The following is a 20,197-nucleotide window of genomic DNA, read 5'->3' on the forward strand; positions in this document are numbered from 1 at the left end:
TAACGTCCTTCCACTGTGTCCTTTAACGTCCTTCCACTGTGTCCTTTAACGTCCTTCCACTGTGTCCTTCCACATCCTTCCACTGTGTCCTTTAGCATCCTTCCACTGTGTCCTTTAACATCCTTCCACTGTGTCCTTTAACGTCCTTCCACTGTGTCCTTTAACGTCCTTCCACTGTGTCCTTTAATGTCCTTCCACTGTGTCCTTTAACGTCCTTCCACTGTGTCCTTTAGCATCCTTCCACTGTGTCCTTTAGCATCCTTCCACTGTGTCCTTTAACGTCCTTCCACTGTGTCCTTTAACATCCTTCCACTGTGTCCTTTAGCATCCTTCCACTGTGTCCATTAACGTCCTTCCACTGTGTCCTTTAGCATCCTTCCACTGTGTCCTTTAACGTCCTTCCACTGTGTCCTTTAGCATCCTTCCACTGTGTCCTTTAACGTCCTTCCACTGTGTCCTTTAGCATCCTTCCACTGTGTCCTTTAACGTCCTTCCACTGTGTCCTTTAACGTCCTTCCACTGTGTCCTTTAACGTCCTTCCACTGTGTCCTTTAGCATCCTTCCACTGTGTCCTTTAACGTCCTTCCAGTGTCCTTCCACATCCGTCCACTGTGTCTTTTCACATTCTTCCAATGTGTCCTTCCACATCCTTCCACTGTGTCCTTTAACGTCCTTCCAGTGTCCTTCCACATCCGTCCACTGTGTCTTTTCACATTCTTCCACTGTGTCTTTTCCCAACAGAAGGAAGGAAAGAGGGAAGTGAATTATCAGACACGCATCAACGCCAGAGAGAAGGAATTTGAAAGCAGAATGCTACTGGCATTTGTGTCTCTGGTTTGGCTGGTGTCTGGTGAACTCTGAACTGAAGAGGTTAGACAATGTGGTCAGTGTGATTGAGGGCTGTGCATGTGTGTGTTTCTGTGTGTGCATGTTTAAAACACTAGAAGTGCAGAGGCAGTCAGAAGATCACCTACAGTAACATAAACTAATGAAAATGCTATTGTGTTTCATTTTGACTAGATATGAATTTAACATAAAAATATCACCCTCGGTCCTTGACTTTCCTATTTAAGCTTGCTGGGGGTCGTAAAGCAGAACAGAAAACAACATTGTGTTTGTGAGAGTCTCATCTTTCCATAGAGGTCATATTCATTTGTAGCCCAAACCGTTCGGACACTACAGACTTTTATGTGAAAAGACCGATTTTCAGGAATTCTTCAGACTTCTGGTCTGACAAACACAGCTGTGAGTTCACCACCTTCCACCCTCAGATGCGGAAGGCCGACATCGGCGGATGCGGTGGATTGAGACGCAGCAAAATAAAAACACAGATATTATGGAGATACAGTGGGGAGAACAAGTATTTGATACACTGCTGATTTTGCAGGTTTTCCTACTTACAAAGCATGTAGAGGTTTGTAATGTTTATCATAGGTACACTTCAACTGTGAGAGACGGAATCTAAAACAAAAATCCAGAAAATCACATTGTATGATTTTTAAGTAATTAATTTGCATTTTATTGCATGACATAAGTATTTGATCACCTACCAACCAGTAAGAATTACGGCTCTCACAGACCTGTTAGTTTTTCTTTAAGCCCTCCTGTTCTTCACTCATTACCTGTATCTAACTGCACCTGTTTGAACTCGTTACCTGTATAAAAGACACCTGTCCACACACTCAATCAAACAGACTCCAACCTCTCCACAATGGCCAAGACCAGAGAGCTGTGTAAGGACATCAGGGATACAATTGTAGACCTGCACAAGGCTGGGATGGGCTACAGGACAACAGGCAAGCAGCTTGGTGAGAAGGCAACAACTTTTGGCGCAATTATTCGAAAATGGAAGAAGTTCAAGATGACGGTCAATCACCCTCGGTCTGGGGCTCCATGCAAGATCTCACCTCGTGGGGCATCAATGATCATGAGGAAGGTGAGGGATCAGCCCATAACTACACGGCAGGACCTGGTCAATGACCTGAAGAGAGCTGGGACCACAGAGGAGGAATGGGAGAAGGTCATGTGGTCTGATGAGACAAAAATATAGCTTTTTGGTCTAAACTCGCGAGATCTTGGCCAACAACCTCCTTCCCTCAGTAAGAGCATTGAAGATGGGTCGTGGCTGGGTCTTCCAGCATGACAACGACCCGAAACACACAGCCAGGGCAACTAAGAGTGGCTCCGTAAGAAGCATCTCAAGGTCCTGGAGTGGCCTAGCCAGTCTCCAGACCTGAACCCAATAGAAAATCTTTGGAGGGAGCTGAAAGTCCGTATTGCCCAGCGACAGCCCCGAAACTTGAAGGATCTGGAGAAGGTCTGTATGGAGGAGTGGGCCAAAATCCCTGCTGCAGTGTGTGCAAACTTGGTCAAGACCTACTGGAAACGTATGATCTCTGTAATTGCAAACAAAGGTTTCTGTACCAAATATTAAGTTCTGCTTTTCTGATGTATCAAATACTTAAGTCAAGCAATAAAATGCAAATTAATTACTTAAAAATCATACAATGTGATTTTCTGGATTTTTGTTTTACATTCCGTCTCTCACAGTTGAAGTGTACATATGATAAGAATTACAGACCTCTACATGCTTTGTAAGTAGGAAAACCTGCAAAATCGGCAGTGTATCAATTACTTCTTCTTACCACTGTATCTCTAGCTTAAACAGACGGATTTAGATGGGGATTTATTTTCTTATGCTAATTAGGTTCACACGCGGGTGCGTCAATCGACTCTAGGGGTTTAACACACACCGTATGTTGTCCCAATGTTGATATCACGATGCAGAATTTGTGTTATAAGCAGTTTTAGGAGGACTATTAGAAGTTAGTTAGTAGGGCTCTTCTTTATTTCCACAGAAGTACTGAGTTAGGTAGGAGGATTTAGAAATGTTGTAAAGCGTCATTGACCACACACTCCAGCACAGTAGGTGGCAGCATACACCTTTAACGTTTGTTTGCGGACCGCCATTATATCATAGAAGAAGAAGAAGAAGAAGAAGAAGGAGGAAAAGGGTGGAATACGCAGCCATGTCTGGGGTACGGTGAACATCTGACGAATCCTCTGATTATCTGTTTCTCAAAGCAACCACAACACAACAAAATAACCAGCAGGACCCCAGCCTACCTAAACAAGCTACCCAGTTCAGCTTTAGCTACCCAGTTACCCAGTTCAGCTCATTCACACGGCTGCAGTAAAACATTCCTGGCCATCCAGCCAGTTCTGTGGGCCCAACATTTCAACAGAGTAAGCGTTTATTTCAAGGGTCATGTGATTAGTATAATTGTATATCCTCAAATGGAGCAGAACTGTGTTTCGATGGGAAAAAGTCTGGCTACCTGGATCACACCTGGGAAATATTTAAAACATCAGCTGCAGAAGTGAGGTAAAATGTTTTGTAGGTGCTAGACCCAGCAGATGAGCGATAACTTGCCTCATTACTGAACAAATACCGTTGCTAAGGACACCCTTTGTGTGTGTGTGCAACAAACCAAAGCTCAGAACAGAATCAACGACATCATTTATTGGTGGAGAGGAATGTCCAGGAGCCCATTGAACCTGAGAAGGGGTGTGTGTGTGTGTGTGAGTGTGTGTGTGTGTGAGTGTGTGTGTGTGTGTGTGTGTGTGTGTGTGTGTGTGTGTGTGTGTGTGTGTGTGTGTGTGTGTGTGCGTGTGTGCAGTTTGGAGCAGACGTCTAGACACATGGATCTTGTGTGGACAGGAGGAATGTACCTCAGTCAGCCATCACAAGTGCTGCGTGTTCTCTAACCTCATTATAGTTGCACACTAAGAAATCTAGGAAACATCTTGGCTGTGTTTAAATACTTAGTTTAGTCTGTTTAATAAAGTTGTAGTGTGGAGTGATGTGTTTATACAGCCTGGTTTCATAGATTAGACGTAACATAGTCAATCTAAATGTGGGACAGTCAAATTAGTATGATATGTTACGTTTCGTACGGTATGTATTAATTTGTAGATTGACATTCGCTATGTTACATCTACCCCTGAGTCCATGTTAGTTTATATACCCTGCTGGTGTCAGGTTAGTTCATACCCTGCTGGTGTCAGGTTAGTTCATACCCTGCTGGTGTCAGGTTAGTTCATACCCTGCTGGTGTCAGGTTAGTTCATACCCTGCTGGTGTCAGGTTAGTTCATACCCTGCTGGTGTCAGGTTAGTTCATACCCTGCTGGTGTCAGGTTAGTTCATACCCTGCTGGTGTCAGGTTAGTTAGTGGCCCTCAAACTCCCTTTCCAAAACAAAACACCGCCAACATGGTGCAGGCCTGAAATTGTACCTTTAAGCTTCTGTTTTGTCTTGGGGCCATGTGGAAAAGCTAGACCTGGTCTGACTGAACTGGTTACCAACATACATCAGTGGCTGTAGTAACCCTTACACTTTCAAAACATAGGGCAGCCTGCGCATTCAGGGTTAGCTAGCCTGACCTGCTGCCATTCTAAACACACACACACACACACACACAAACATAGAGACCACCCGAAAGGTCACTGAACCCTAAAAAAAAGATCCCCTAATCCTTCAGCACCCCTTCATTTCTCTAACAGAGATAGTCTACCCCCTGCAAGGGTTTAGGTTCAAAGTTCATCTACTGCTCTTTCCACTCCCAGGATCCTCCACGGTCCATGTCCCCATCTCTGTCAAGGCTCGTTCTGTTATTACATCTCCTGATGTTAGGTGTCTTTCTCCTACACCCATCCATCCTCTCCACTCCCTGTTTTTTCCTCCCTCCATTCCTTGGAATGGGCACACCCGGGGGCATCCCTGCCATACACACCTGGGGGGCATCCCTGCCAGACACACCTGGGGGGCATCCCTGCCAGACACACCTGGGGGCATCCTGCCAGACACACCTGGGGGCATCCTTGCCAGACACACCTGGGGGACATCCCTGCCAGACACACCTGGGGGCATCCCTGCCAGACACACCTGGGGGCATCCCGCCAGACACACCTGGGGGCATCCCTGCCAGACACACCTGGGGGCATCCCCAGCCAGACACACCTGGGGGCATCCCTGCCAGACACACCTGGGGGGCATCCCTGCCAGACACACCTGGGGGGCATCCCTGCCAGACACACCTGGGGGGCATCCCAGCCAGACACACCTGGGGGGCATCCCTGCCAGACACACCTGGGGGGCATCCCTGCCAGACACACCTGGGGGGCATCCCTGCCAGACACACCTGGGGGGCATCCCTGCCAGACACACCTGGGGGGCATCCCTGCCAGACACACCTGGGGGGCATCCCTGCCAGACACACCTGGGGGCATCCCTGCCAGACACACCTGGGGGGCATCCCTGCCAGACACACCTGGGGGCATCCCAGCCAGACACACCTGGGGGCATCCCTGCCAGACACACCTGGGGGGCATCCCTGCCAGACACACCTGGGGGCATCCCTGCCAGACACACCTGGGGGGCATCCCTGCCAGACACACCTGGGGGGCATCCCAGCCAGACACACCTGGGGGGCATCCCTGCCAGACACTCCTGGGGGGCATCCCAGCCAGACATGGTATAAAGAATGATGACGAGCCTCAAGCTGGGCTGCTAAAAGCAATAAGAGAGGTGGAGAAGGAGGTCAGTTTAAATAAATAAGGAGGTCAGTTTCTAGCTCCATCATCACCCCGGGAGACTGGGGTTTTCTTTGGCACCAGTGCTGCGACGGTAGCTGATGATAGGCTTGCGGTCGAGCTACGGTGGAGTCATGGGGGGTTGGAGGGGACAGATGAAGGGAGTGAGGAGTGCTCTTACAGAGGAGATGGAGGGGAAAGAGTTGGGTGGAGGTGGGGAGGGTTTTAAGTGGAAAAACAGGCTTGGTGTTGAATTATTTCTCCCTTCCAAACCAGGCTGTCTGAACCTGTGTGTGTGTGTGTGTGTGTGTGTGTGTGTGTGTATGCAAGCATTCGTGTGCGTGTGTATGCATGTTTATCTCGTAAAGAGGCAGGGGTCGCTAGCATACAGACACAGACTGGGTATCCTCCTTAGCTGTGGGGGAACTCTCACATCCTCTCTCTCTCTCTCTCTCTCTCTCTCTCTCTCTCTCTCTCTCTCTCTCTCTCTCTCTCTCTCTCTCTCTCTCTCTCTCTCTCTCTCTCTCTCTCTCTCTCTCTCTCTCAATTCAATTTAAGGGCTTTATTGGCATGGGAAACATATGTTAAAATTGCCAAAGCAAGTGGGAAAACATAGATGCGCTCAGGAGGGCAGGTAGCAGGCGCAGGTTCCCTCTCCAGAGCCTGGCGGATGTCCACATCTACGTCCCAAAACACAGGGTCAATGATATGGGAGGACGGAATGGTGGGCTGGAGGGCACTCACAGGACTCTCAACTGACGTGGAACCACAAGGTAAGACACAAAATATCTAGGTCAAATAGGAGAGAGGTGTTGTGCCGTGAGGTGTTGCTTTATCTGTTTGTTTTTTTAACAAGGTTTGCTGTTCATTTGAGCAATATGAGATGGAACAGAGTTTCATGCAATAATGGCTCTATATAATCCTGTACGCTTTCTTGAATTTGTTCTGGATTTGGGGACTGTGAAAAGACCCCTGGTGGCATGTCTGGTGGGGTAAGTGTGTGTATCAGAGCTGTGTGTAAGTTGACTATACAAAAATAAGAAGTGATGCAGTCAGTCTCTCCTCAACTCTTAGCGAAGAGAGACTCACATGCATAGTATTTATATCAGCCCTCTGATTACAATGAAGAGCAAGACGTGCAGCTCTATTCTGGGCCAACTGCAACTTAACTAGGTATTTCCTTGCAGCGCTCGACGACACGACTGGACAATAATCAAGATAAGACTAAACTAGAGCCTGCAGGACTTGCTTTTTGGAGTGTGGTGTCAAAAAAGCAGAGCATCTCTTTATTACAGACAGACCTCTCCCCATCTTTACAACCATTGAATCTATATGTTTTGACAATGACCGTTTACAATCTAAGGTAACGCTAAGTAATTTAGTCACCTCAACTTGTTCAACAGCCACAACATTTAAAGGTTTTCTTTATGTTTTAAAAAATGTTACATTGTAGAATAAAAGTGAAGACATCAAAATTATGATTTAACAAACTATGGTTAAACAAATCAAAATATATTTTATATTTGAGATTCTTCAAATAGCCACCCTTTGTCTTGATGACAGCTTTGCACACTCTTGGCATTCTCTCAACCAGCTTCACCTGGAATGCTTTGCCTATGTATGCTGCAATTCAGCTTTTAGCTGCAAATGTGCACAATTAAAAATAAACCTTCTATGTAAACCTTAAATATACATGTTCATAAACCTTATATACAGTTGAAGTCGGAAGTTTACATACACTTAGGTTGGAGTCATTAAAACTCATTTTTCAACCACTCCACAAATTTCTTGTTAACAAACTATAGTTTTGCCAAGTCGGTTAGGACATCTACTTTGTGCATGACACAAGTCATTTTTCCAACAATTGTTTACAGACAGATTATTTCACTTATAATTCACTGTATCACAATTCAAGTGGGTCAGAAGTTTACATACACTAAGTTGACTGTGCCTTTAAACAGCTTGGAAAATTCCAGAAAATGATGTAATGGTTTATGAAGCTTCTGATAGGCTAATTGACATAATATGAGTCAATTGGAGGTGTGTCTGTGGATGTATTTCAAGGCCTACCTTCAAACTCAGTGCCTCTTTGCTTGACATCATGGGAAAATCAAAAGAAATCAGCCAAGACCTCAGGAAAAAAATTGTAGACCTCCACAAGTCTGGTTCATCCTTGGGAGCAATTTCCAAATGCCTGAAGGTACCACACTCATCTGTACAAACAATAGTACGCAAGTATAAACACCATGGGACCACGCAGCCGTCATACCACTCAGGAAGGAGACGCGTTCTGTCTCCTAGAGATGAACGTACTTTGGTGCGAAATGTGCAAATCAATCCCAGAACAACAGCAAAGGACCCTGTGAAGATGCTGGAGGAAACAGGTACAAAAGTATCGATATCCACAGTAAAACGAGTCCTATATCGACATAACCTGAATGGCCGCTCAGTAAGCAAGAAGCCACTGCTCCAAAACCGCCATAAAAAACCTGGACTACGGTTTGCAACTGCACATGGGGACAAAGATCGTACTTTTTGGAGAAATTTCCTCTGGTCTGATGAAACAAAAATAGAACTGTTTGGCCTTAATGACCATCGTTATGTTTGGAGGAAAAAGGGGGCCACTTGCAAGCCGAAGAACACCATCACAACCGTGAAGCACGGGGTGCAGCATCATGCTGTGGGGGTGTTTTGCTGCAGGAGGGACTGGTGCACTTCACAAAATAGATGGCATCATGAGGAAGGAAAATTATGTGGCTAAATTGAAGCAACATCTCCAGACATCAGTCAGGAAGTTAAATCTTGGCCGCAAATGGATCTTCCAAATGGACAATGACCCGAAGCATACTTCCAACGTTGTGGCAAAATGGCTTAAGGACAACAAAGTCAAGGTATTGGAGTGGCCATCACAAAGTCTTGACCTCAATCCTATAGAAAATGTGTGGGCAGAACTGAAAAAGCGTGTGCGAGCAAGGAGGCCTGCAAACCTGACTCAGTTACACCAGCTCTGTCAGGAGGAATGGACCAAAATTCACCCAACTTATTGTGGGAAGCTTGTGGAAGGCTACCTGAAATGTTTGACCCAAGTTAAACAATTTAAAGGCAATGCTACCAAATACAAATTTAGTGTATGTATACTTCTGACCCAATGGGAATGTGATGAAAGAAATAAAAGCAGAAATAAATGATTCTCTCTACTATTATTCTGACATTTCACATTCTTAAAATAAATTGGTGATCCTAAATTTTTACTAGGATTAAATGTCAGGAATTGTGAAAAACTGAGTTTAAATGTATTTGTCTAAGGTGTATGGAAACTTCCGACTTCAACTGTATAAACCTTAAATATACATGTTGACAACTGAGCCCTATTACTTCCCCTAGGAAGTATTTTCACCTGTTATCAGTCACATCTGAGCAGATTCGTGACTGGGAAAGTCAGTTGTACAACTGCATGCATTCAACTGAAATGTGTCTTCCGCATTTAACCCAACCCCTCTGGATCAGAGAGGTGCGGGTGGCTGTCTTAATCAATGTCCATTTCATCGGCGCCCAGGGGGGCATTTAACCCAACCCCTCTGGATCAGAGAGGTACGGGGGGCTGCCTTAAATCGACATCCACGTCATCGGCGCCCGGGCTACAAAAGTAATTAAATGGCCAATATTAGACTGAAAGATAATTAAAGGTAATTTCGTCAAACTTGTGAAGCTCTCCCTGCTCATTAGTTGCTAATTCAACATATGTGCCGCTCCTTCAATCAATCCCTTTTTTAAAAGTCTCCCTTCGTAACTGTTTTACATTCCCTGAGACCAACCAGAAATGTTTCCTTGGCCAAATATTTCCCAGATTTTCATAAAACAACCACGTGTGGTCTCTCGTTTCGGCATCACCAAATGTTGTACTAAAGATTAGGCGGATTGGTGTCCTTCAATACTTTGTTTGGTGCAGCGGACTGCAGGGGTTTAGTGCTGCCAGGGGCCTCATTTAGTAATAGTTAAATCAAAGCTGAATCAATGTCTTGGAAGATCACATAATGATTCATTAGTATTCTACATAACATAACCTAATAGCACAAGGTATAATAGCTACTGTTACACCAAAAAACACCACCTAATTTCTTATGAGATTTTAGGATGGTTAGCTAAAAGTCAAAAATTATTGGCGCACCACTAGGCAGAATGTGCTTTGATTTAACTATTTTTTTCAATTTTCACCTAAAAATGACATACCCAAATCGAACTGCCTGTAGCTCAGGACCTGAGGCAAGGACATGCATATTCTTGATATCATTCGAAAGGAAACACTTTGAAGTTTGTGGAATTGTGGCATTGCGTGTGCAAAGTTTCAGACTGATCGAGTGAAGGATTACATCACTACACAATAGTCTGCCAGGAGTTTTCCCAAATGTTACGAATTGGTCAATATATACATTTTCAAGTACATAACTAGATGACCGGGGGGAAGGGGGGTGTCAAACAGGGGGGTGGGTGGGGTTGGAGCCAGAGACAGCAGGGGGTCAAACTGTAGAACCCAGTTCCTACATTTGAATATACACATTTATTTTATCAAACAAAACTATGCTACATTTTATCTCTGGGACCCTCAGGATTACAAATCAGAGCAAGATTACTGAATATAAGTACATTATTTACCTTCAGAGGTGAATGTATCAAACCAGTTGCCGTGACAAAAGTGTTTTGTTGTTGTGTACTATCCTCGAACAATAGCATTCAATTTTTTAGCTGTAATAGCTACTGTAAATTGGACACTGCAGTTAGATTAACAGGAATGTAAACTTTCTGCCCATATAAGACATGTCTATGTCCCCGAAAGTTGGCTGTTGTTTACAACGCCATTCTAGTCACATATCGCATATTGAGCAGCGACCATCCCGGTATGGGGACACCGATCCCGTAGAGGTTTTAAAGAAATTACAGGAAGGCTTATAGTTTAACACAATCCGCTCTAATTCGCTCACGAAACAGTAATTTACAAAGATTAAAATACATATTCCCGTGAAACTGATTGAGCTCAAATGATTGGCATGCAGACACAGTTTGGACATTTCACTGGTAAAACTCGAAGAATTATCATTCACAATTGACTGTGATGATGCAATGGCCTATTTTGAAATGAGATATGCCTAACTTGGTGTTTGAGGGTATTAAAAATTGTTTTTTTTGTCTTGAGACATTGATTGGGTATAGGCAAACGTGGCAATTGGAGGATGCACTTCATGCATATTCTATAATGATATTCAATAGGCTACATCTGTCTGTACGAACTTTGAGGGGGGTTGAGGGGGTGCTGCAAAATGTTTTTATTCATGTAAGCTGCACTTGTCCCGCAAAATCATCCTTTTGTCATGCATTTGGGTATTTTATATGTGGTCACCCTAGGGTAGAGGCCTGTAAAGCAGAGGGTCCCAGCTACATCTTTCTCTGAGCCAGAAGACGGTGGGAGAACTGGGAGGTTTCTTACTCTGTGTCTGTGAGGAGGGTGAAGTCACTCAAATAGGAACAGGCTCATCATTCCTAAACAGGACCTTGTTTCAGGGACACTAAAACCCAACACACCTCAGGGACTGAGCAGCCTGTGAGTTCAACACCAGCACAAACCTGCAGAGAGACTACACTGGGCTATGGGAAAGTATGTTATCAGTGATGCATCTGCCAAAGTGCTCTCACACATATCAGAATATACTGGAGGCAAAGTGCTCTCACACATATCAAAATATACTGGAGGCAAAGTGCTCTCACACATATCAAAATATACTGGAGGCAAAGTGCTCTCACACAAATCAAAATATACTGGAGGCAAAGTGTTCTCACACATATCAAAATATGCTGGAGACAAAGTGCTCTCACACATATCAGAATATACAGGAGGCAAAGTGCTCTCACACATATCAAAATATACTGGAGGCAAAGTGCTCTCACACATATCAGAATATACAGGAGGCAAAGTGCTCTCACACATATCAAAATATACTGGAGGCAAAGTGCTCTCAGACATATCAGAATATACAGGAGGCAAAGTGCTCTCACACATATCAAAACATACTGGAGGCAAAGTGCTCTCACACATATCAAAATATACTGGAGGCAAAGTGTTCTCACACATATAAAAAATTATAGGAGACAAAGTGCTCTCAAACATATCAAAATATGCTGGAGACAAAGTGCTCTCACACATATCAGAATATACAGGAGACAAAGTGCTCTCACACATATCAAAATATACTGGCGACAAAGTGCTCTCACACATATCAAAATATACTGGAGACAAAGTGCTCTCACACATATCAAAATATACTGGAGGCAAAGTGCTCTCACACATATCAAAATATACTGGCGACAAAGTGCTCTCACATATATCAAAATATACTGGAGACAAAGTGCTCTCACACATATCAGAATATACAGGAGACAAAGTGCTCTCACACATATCAAAATATACTGGAGGCAAAGTGTTCTCACACATATAAAAAATTATAGGAGACAAAGTGCTCTCACACATATCAAAATATGCTGGAGACAAAGTGCTCTCACACATATCAAAATATACTGGCGACAAAGTGCTCTCACACATATCAAAATATACTGGAGACAAAGTGCTCTCACACATATCAGAATATACATGAGACAAAGTGCTCTCACACATATCAAAATATACTGGAGGCAAAGTGCTCTCACACATATCAAAATATACTGGAGGTAAAGTGCTCTCACACATATCAAAATATACTGGAGGCAAAGTGCTCTCACACATATCAAAATATACTGGAGGCAAAGTGCTCTCACACATATCAAAATATACTGGAGGCAAAGTGCTCTCACACATATCAAAATATACTGGAGACAAAGAGTTCTCACACAGAATATACTGGAGGCAAAGTGCTCTCACACAGAATTTACTGGAGGCAAAGTGCTCTCACACAGAATATACACAACGTCCCGTTCCATCACATGCCTAATGTTATTTTACTGTCGTCTCTGGGTAAAGTTGACGATAAGTACAGCTCTAAAAGCTATAGGCTACCATTTCAGTCTTAGGGGAGTGAAGACGGTCAGGGAAAAGGGGTTTTGGTGTGTGTGTGTGTGTGTGTGTGTGTGTGTGTGTGTGTGTGTGTGTGTGTGTGTGTGTGTGTGTGTGTGTGTGTGTGTGTGTGTGTGTGTGTGTGTGTGTGTACTGCATTCGAACATGGAGATTAATTTCGAATAAAAATGACAAAAGTGTATTTTCAAACAAACCAAGACTGAATGTGTAATATCCTAGGCTCCACAGCGAGTAACAAACCAGCCTTTCATTAGGATTAAAACCACACAGAGTATTTTAATAAATGGAACGTGTCCAAATACACCATTTACTGTCCTAAAGGAGATGATGTCATGTCTGGGAGCCCTAACATTATGACCAGGAGGGAAGTACAGGTATGACCAGGGGGGAGTACTGTTATGACCAGGGGAGAAGTACTGTTATGACCAGGGGAGAAGTACTGTTATGACCAGGGGAGAAGTACAGTTATGACCAGGGGAGAAGTACAGTTATGACCAGGGTAGGAGTACAGTTATGACCAGGGGAGAAGTACAGTTATGACCAGGGGAGAAGTACTGTTATGACCAGGGGAGAAGTACTGTTATGACCAGGGGAGAAGTACAGTTATGACCAGGGGAGAAGTACTGTTATGACCAGGGGAGAAGTACTGTTATGACCAGGGGAGAAGTACAGGTATGACCAGGGGGGAGTAACTGTTATGACCAGGGGAGAAGTACTGTTATGACCAGGGGAGAAGTACAGTTATGAACAGGAGGGAGGTACAGTTATGACCAGGGAAGAAGTACTGTTATGACCAGGGGAGAAGTACAGTTATGACCAGGGGGGAAGTACAGTTATGACCAGGGTAGAAGTACAGTTATGACCAGGGGAGAAGTACAGTTATGACCAGGGTAGAAGTACAGTTATGACCAGGGGAGAAGTACTGTTATGACCAGGGAAGAAGTACTGTTATGACCAGGGGAGAAGTACAGTTATGACCAGGAGGGAAGTACAGTTATGACCAGGGGAGAAGTACAGTTATGAACAGGAGGGAGGTACAGTTATGACCAGGGAAGAAGTACTGTTATGACCAGGGGAGAAGTACAGTTATGACCAGGAGGGAAGTACAGTTATGACCAGGGGGGAAGTACAGTTATGACCAGGGTAGAAGTACAGTTATGACCAGGGGGGAAGTACTGTTATGACCAGGGGAGAAGTACAGTTATGACCAGGAGGGAAGTACAGTTATGACCAGGGGGGAAGTACTGTTATGACCAGGGGAGAAGTACAGTTATGACCAGGAGGGAAGTACTGTTATGACCAGGGGAGAAGTACAGTTATGACCAGGGGAGAAGTACAGTTATGACCAGGAGGGAAGTACTGTTATGACCAGGAGGGAAGTACAGTTATGACCAGGGGGGAAGTACAGTTATGACCAGGGTAGAAGTACAGTTATGACCAGGGGGGAAGTACTGTTATGACCAGGGGAGAAGTACAGTTATGACCAGGAGGGAAGTACAGTTATGACCAGGGGGGAAGTACTGTTATGACCAGGGGAGAAGTACAGTTATGACCAGGAGGGAAGTACTGTTATGACCAGGGGAGAAGTACTGTTATGAACAGGAGGGAAGTACAGTTATGACCAGGGGAGAAGTACAGTTATGACCAGGAGGGAAGTACAGTTATGACCAGGGGAGAAGTACAGTTATGACCAGTAGGGAAGTACAGTTATGACCAGGGGAGAAGTACAGTTATGACCAGGAGGGAAGTACTGTTATGACCAGGAGGGAAGTACAGTTATGACCAGGGGAGAAGTACAGTTATGACCAGGAGGGAAGTACAGTTATGACCAGGGGAGAAGTACAGTTATGACCAGGAGGGAAGTACTGTTATGACCAGGGGAGAAGTACAGTTATGACCAGGGTAGAAGTACAGTTATGACCAGGGGAGAAGTACAGTTATGACCAGGGTAGAAGTACAGTTATGACCAGGGGGGAAGTACAGTTATGACCAGGGGGGAGTACTGTTATGACCAGGGGAGAAGTACAGTTATGACCAGGGGGGAAGTACAGTTATGACCAGGGGGAGTACAGTTATGACCAGGGGAGAAGTACAGTTATGACCAGGAGGGAAGTACAGTTATGACCAGGGGGGAAGTACAGTTATGACCAGGGGGGAAGTACAGTTATGACCAGGGGGGGAGTACAGTTATGACCAGGGGGGAAGTACAGTTATGACCAGGGGGGAGTACTGTTATGACCAGGGGAGAAGTACAGTTATGACCAGGAGGGAAGTACAGTTATGACCAGGGGGGAAGTACAGTTATGACCAGGGGGGAGTACTGTTATGACCAGGGGAGAAGTACAGTTATGACCAGGGGAGAAGTACTGTTATGACCAGGAGGGAAGTACAGTTATGACCAGGGGAGAAGTAGTGTTATGACCAGTAGGGAAGTACAGTTATGTAACTGGCCCAAGACATTACCAGAGAGACATTAGCATGAACTTGTTTCGCTATTGTAATTAGTGGATTGGAGTGATATGTGAACATTTGAGACTGGAATAATGTCATGTGGAGTAGTGATGTCATAAAGAAACAGAAGCAGACATTCCAGGGTCATGAGGTCATAATAGGGTCTCATTGGTAGGATGTCACAGCGCTCTTTAGATCACACATTATCAACATTCCCAGGTCATAAGATCATCACAGTAGGGTGCATCATTATTTTCATGGTCTGGGCCAATCTGTGATGTCGTACAGCCGCAGGGTGAAGAGGACATACAGATTGTGAGGACAGTGGGACAGTGAGGTTTCCTTAAAGGTCTCATAAGACATCAGTTTGTCATGTGATTTTTATCCTTGATCCGGGCCAGCCAATGATAAGGGGTGCAGTTAGTTCTATGCTTAAAATGGAAATAACTTGTTGAATAAACAAATAAAATAAAAATTAATGAAATACGGTAACCAAAACCACCCATTGTATTCGGCATAGTAAAACACACACACACACCTGCATATGCCCAGCATGGAAACACAAATATGGTGACCTACAGTAGACTAAATACTGTATCACACAGCATTGTCCATGACTGAAGAGATATATTGTATACAGACAGCATTGTCCATGACTGAAGATATATATTGTATACAGACAGCATTGTCCATGACTGAAGATATATATTGTATACAGACAGCATTGTCCATGAATGAAGAGATATATTGTATACAGACAGCATTGTCCATGACTGAAGAGATATATTGTATACAGACAGCATTGTCCATGACTGAAGAGATATATTGTATACAGACAGCATTGTCCATGACTAAAGAGATATATTGTATACAGACAGCATTGTCCATGACTGAAGAGATATATTGTATACAGACAGCATTGTCCATGACTGAAGAGATATATTGTATACAGACAGCATTGTCCATGACTAAAGAGATATATTGTATACAGACAGCATTGTCCATGACTAAAGAGATATATTGTATACAGACAGCATTGTCCATGACTAAAGAGATATATTGTATACAGACAGCATTGTCCATGACTAAAGAGATATATTGTATACAGACAGCATTGTCCATGACTAAAGATATATATTGTATACAGACAGCATTGTCCATGACTGAAGAGATATATTGTATACAGACAGCATTGTCCATGACTGAAGAGATATATTGTATACAGACAGCATTGTCCATGACTGAAGAGATATATTGTATACAGACAGCATTGTCCATGACTAAAGAGATATATTGTATACAGACAGCATTGTCCATGACTAAACAGATATACTGTACTAGCACACACACATCAGATGAAGGTCAGATTGCGCAACAGGAGAACATGCATGAGAGGATGTTGCCGTGGCGCTGTCGTATCCACGACAGGAAACAAAAAGCAGTACTAGTCAGTTCAGACTGACAGATATTTAACGAGCGAGCGAGAGAGAGAGAGGGATTTTCATTCACTTCACTGTCTTGAAGAACCCACACGCCTGCACCCCAAGCACACTATCTAATGATTCCAATCTGCTGAGAGAGAAGAAGCCACGGTCCTCCAGGAGCCTCCATCAGGACCAGTCTGTCTCTCAATCAGGTGGGTTCACTCAGACACATGAGACAGAATTACTCAGCATTAGTGAACATCTGTCAACAGGACATTAACAAAAATGGTGAACATGTAAGACAGGGAATAAGATATTAAACCTCTTATGTAATTTTGAAAGTTTCACATTTAAGCTGTGTTAATTGTAATGGCTTCATGGCTGTACATGGTTAAAGTTAATATACAGGTGCATTTTGTAAGTGTATTACATTTTTGATTAAATTAAAACAGCGTTTCTGTATGGGAGGGCAGTTCTATTGTCTCTAAGCCAGTCATCATGACAGTAAGCTGACTGTAGTAATGGATGAAATAAGGAAGAATACAGTACTGTACAATTTTCATTTTGTTTTTGCTCTACACAGCGCAACCCTTGACATGGACAACACAACAGAATTTGCCCTGACCCCTGTCAATCACAACCTCACCAACAGCAGCTGTTCCCGTGACAACGTGCTGAAGACGGTGGTGTTCCCTGTTCTGTACTCCATCCTCTTCCTGTTGGGCCTGTCCCTCAACGGCCTGGCAGTGTGGGTGTTCTTCAGCATCCCCAGCCGCTCCCACTTCATCATCTATCTTAAGAACATTGTAGTGGCCGACGTCCTCATGACCCTCACCTTCCCCTTCAAGGTGCAGTTATAATGATAATAATGATAATATTAATACAATTTATAACGATAACAATGGAAAGTATTGATAAGTTCTAACGATAATAATTATAATATTGATACAACTTTTTAAAAAACTACTTTTAGAAAATGCAATAAAATCACTGCGTTTGCTAAATAAAGATGTGTTTTTCCTTCAGGTGCTGTCTGACTCCAACATGGCGTCCGTGGGTATGCGTGTCTTCGTCTGTCGTGTCTCCTCGGTGCTCTTCTATCTCACCATGTACATCAGCATCCTCTTCTTCGGCCTCATCAGCATCGATCGCTGCAGGAAGACCCTCCAGCCCTTCAAGGGGACCAACGCGGCCCGTCTGGCCCACAGGAAGCTGCTCTCTGGGGCTGTCTGGGGCTCCCTGCTGGCCCTCTCCCTGCCCAACATGGCCCTGACCAGCCGCAGCCCCACCTCGGCCAACTTCAAGTGCGGTGATCTTAAGACGGCGGCTGGGCTCCGCTGGCATGAGGTTGTCAACCATGTGTGTCAGGTCATCTTCTGGGGCAACCTGGTGACGGTGACGGTATGTTACGCCCTCATCACCAGAGAGCTGTATAGTTCATACGCCCGCAGCAAGGCTTGCCGTGCTGGTGGAGCCAAACGCAGAGCTGGTACTGACGGGGGTACTGTTAAAGGGCAGCGCCAGCCCCGGAGGAAGAGTGTGAGTTCAAATGTCTTCCTGGTGCTGGCTGTGTTCTTTGTGTGCTTCGCTCCGTTCCACTTCGCCCGCGTGCCGTACACCATGAGCCAGACCAGAGGACACCTGTTTGACTGCAACCTCAAGCTGTTCTTCTTCCAGCTGAAGGAGAGTACCCTCTGGCTGTCCTCCCTCAACGCCCTCCTGGACCCTCTCATCTACTTCTTCCTCTGTAAGTCCTTCAGGACCACCCTGTTCAAGACCCTCCGTCTCCCACCTGGGACCTATAGCTGGCTCACTGGGAGTGGGTCCGGCCCCAACACAGCGGAGGATCAGACCCCAACATAGGAGACTCCACTGGGAGACTCCTGTGCCTGAATCTAGGTAACTAAAACTCTATGTTCTATCTGTATTGAGCTGATGAATGTTTCACAGAGGATCATACTGCCCTCTCCTGGAAGGTTGACTGAACTGAACTGTGTGTTGATTAAACTGTCTGGGCAATGAGAACATTCAATGGGACCTTCCAATGGGAAAAATCAGTGGGACCTTCCAATGGGAACAATCAGTGGGACCTTCCAATGGGAACAATCAGTGGGACCTTCCAATGGGAACAATCTGTGGGACCTTCCAATGGGGACAATCTGTGGGACCACTGCGCCACTCGGGAGACACCCTCTAAACATCATCATAACCTCATGCCAAGGAAAGCACCTCAGGTCTCTCAGTCTCTCTCATAACAGCTTAGTTCCCTACAGTGTAATTCTGCTTTGACCACATTGTTTTACCTTTAGGAACTGAAATAAGAGACATGTATTTCCCCTGTAATTATGTGTAACAATGGCACAGCGTTTACGCCTAAAATGTACAGGATAGCGTCAGCAGAACGTTCTATACTGCATAAAGTTGTCAAATCTAAATGTTTCTTTCTCTCCCATTCATTTATCCATGTAGATAACCATTCTTCAACACACCAATATCAAATCAAAATCAAATTTGATTTGTCACATGCGCTGAATACAACACCTTACCGTGAAATGCTTACAATGTGATACTAAGGGATAAATCCCCTGATTTAGATGATGCATTGAAAGCTTGCCATTCCATATGTTAGACAGACAGTATACAACCTATTAACAGTTGGTCTATGGGGAGGTGAGAGGCTGGATCCAATTGCTGCAGGGGCGGATTGGCCATCTGGCAATTCTGGGAAATGCCAGATGGGGCGGACTATTTTTTTTGTTGGGTAGGGCTGGTAGAAATTGACACACACACAAAAAAAAAGTATATTGTGGCACACCGCCACGGACAAGCCACCAGGGGGATACTCGTCGAGGCCAGGTGACAGACGGCGTCTACATCACGTGGGGGTGCCTCCTTCTGCTGGACGTGCCAGGTCTCGACGGGTCCTCCAGCCAGGACTAATTGGGGCTGATTGAGGCTGGTGAGTAATCAAGGGGCTGATTGCTCACCAGCCGTACGGTGCCCATAAAGCTGCCAGGAGGGCAGCACATGGGAGGGTTGGAGATAGTGAGATGTTGCTACCGGACAGACGTCCTCACGGTCTGCTAGAACAGAAGGGCTAGGAGGAGACAGCATTCCCAGAACAGCTAGGCTAGGAGGAGACAGCGTTCCCAGAAGGGCTAGGCTAGGAGGAGACAGCGTTCCCAGAACAGCTAGGCTAGGAGGAGACAGCGTTCCCAGAAGGCGGTGTCACGGTCTGCTAGAACAGAAAGGCTAGGAGGAGACAGCGTTCCCAGAACAGCTAGGCTAGGAGGAGAGAGCGTTCCCAGAAGGCGGTGTCACGGTCTGCTAGAACAGAAGGGCTAGGCTAGGAGGAGACAGCGTTCCCAGAACAGCTAGGCTAGGAGGAGACAGCGTTCCCAGAAGGCGGTGTCACGGTCTGCTAGAACAGAAGGGCTAGGCTAGGAGGAGACAGCATTCCCAGAACAGCTAGGCTAGGAGGAGACAGCGTTCCCAGAACGGCTAGGCTAGGAGGAGACAGCGTTCCCAGAAGGGCTAGGCTAGGAGGAGACAGCGTTCCCAGAAGGGCTAGGCTAGGAGGAGACAGCGTTCCCAGAAGGGCTAGGCTAGGAGGAGACAGCGTTCCCAGAAGGGCTAGGCTAGGAGGAGACAGCATTCCCAGAAAGGCTA

At 45.1% G+C, this 20,197-nt stretch overlaps 1 protein-coding gene across 1 annotated transcript; it reads left to right on the forward strand.

Moving 5' to 3' along the window:
• The first annotated feature begins 16,557 nt into the window (after positions 1 to 16,557).
• LOC121568308 (P2Y purinoceptor 12-like) lies at positions 16,558 to 18,946 on the forward strand. The gene is made up of 3 exons (XM_041878861.1): positions 16,558 to 16,740; positions 17,112 to 17,376; positions 17,555 to 18,946. Exons 2-3 carry the CDS (start codon positions 17,125 to 17,127, stop codon positions 18,389 to 18,391), a joined length of 1,089 nt encoding a protein of 362 aa, XP_041734795.1. The 5' UTR covers positions 16,558 to 16,740; positions 17,112 to 17,124; the 3' UTR covers positions 18,392 to 18,946.
• Positions 18,947 to 20,197: the final 1,251 nt, after the last annotated feature.

The sequence above is a fragment of the Coregonus clupeaformis genome, chromosome 6, assembly GCF_020615455.1.
Source record: "Coregonus clupeaformis isolate EN_2021a chromosome 6, ASM2061545v1, whole genome shotgun sequence".
Classification (NCBI taxonomy): Eukaryota; Metazoa; Chordata; class Actinopteri; order Salmoniformes; family Salmonidae; genus Coregonus; species Coregonus clupeaformis.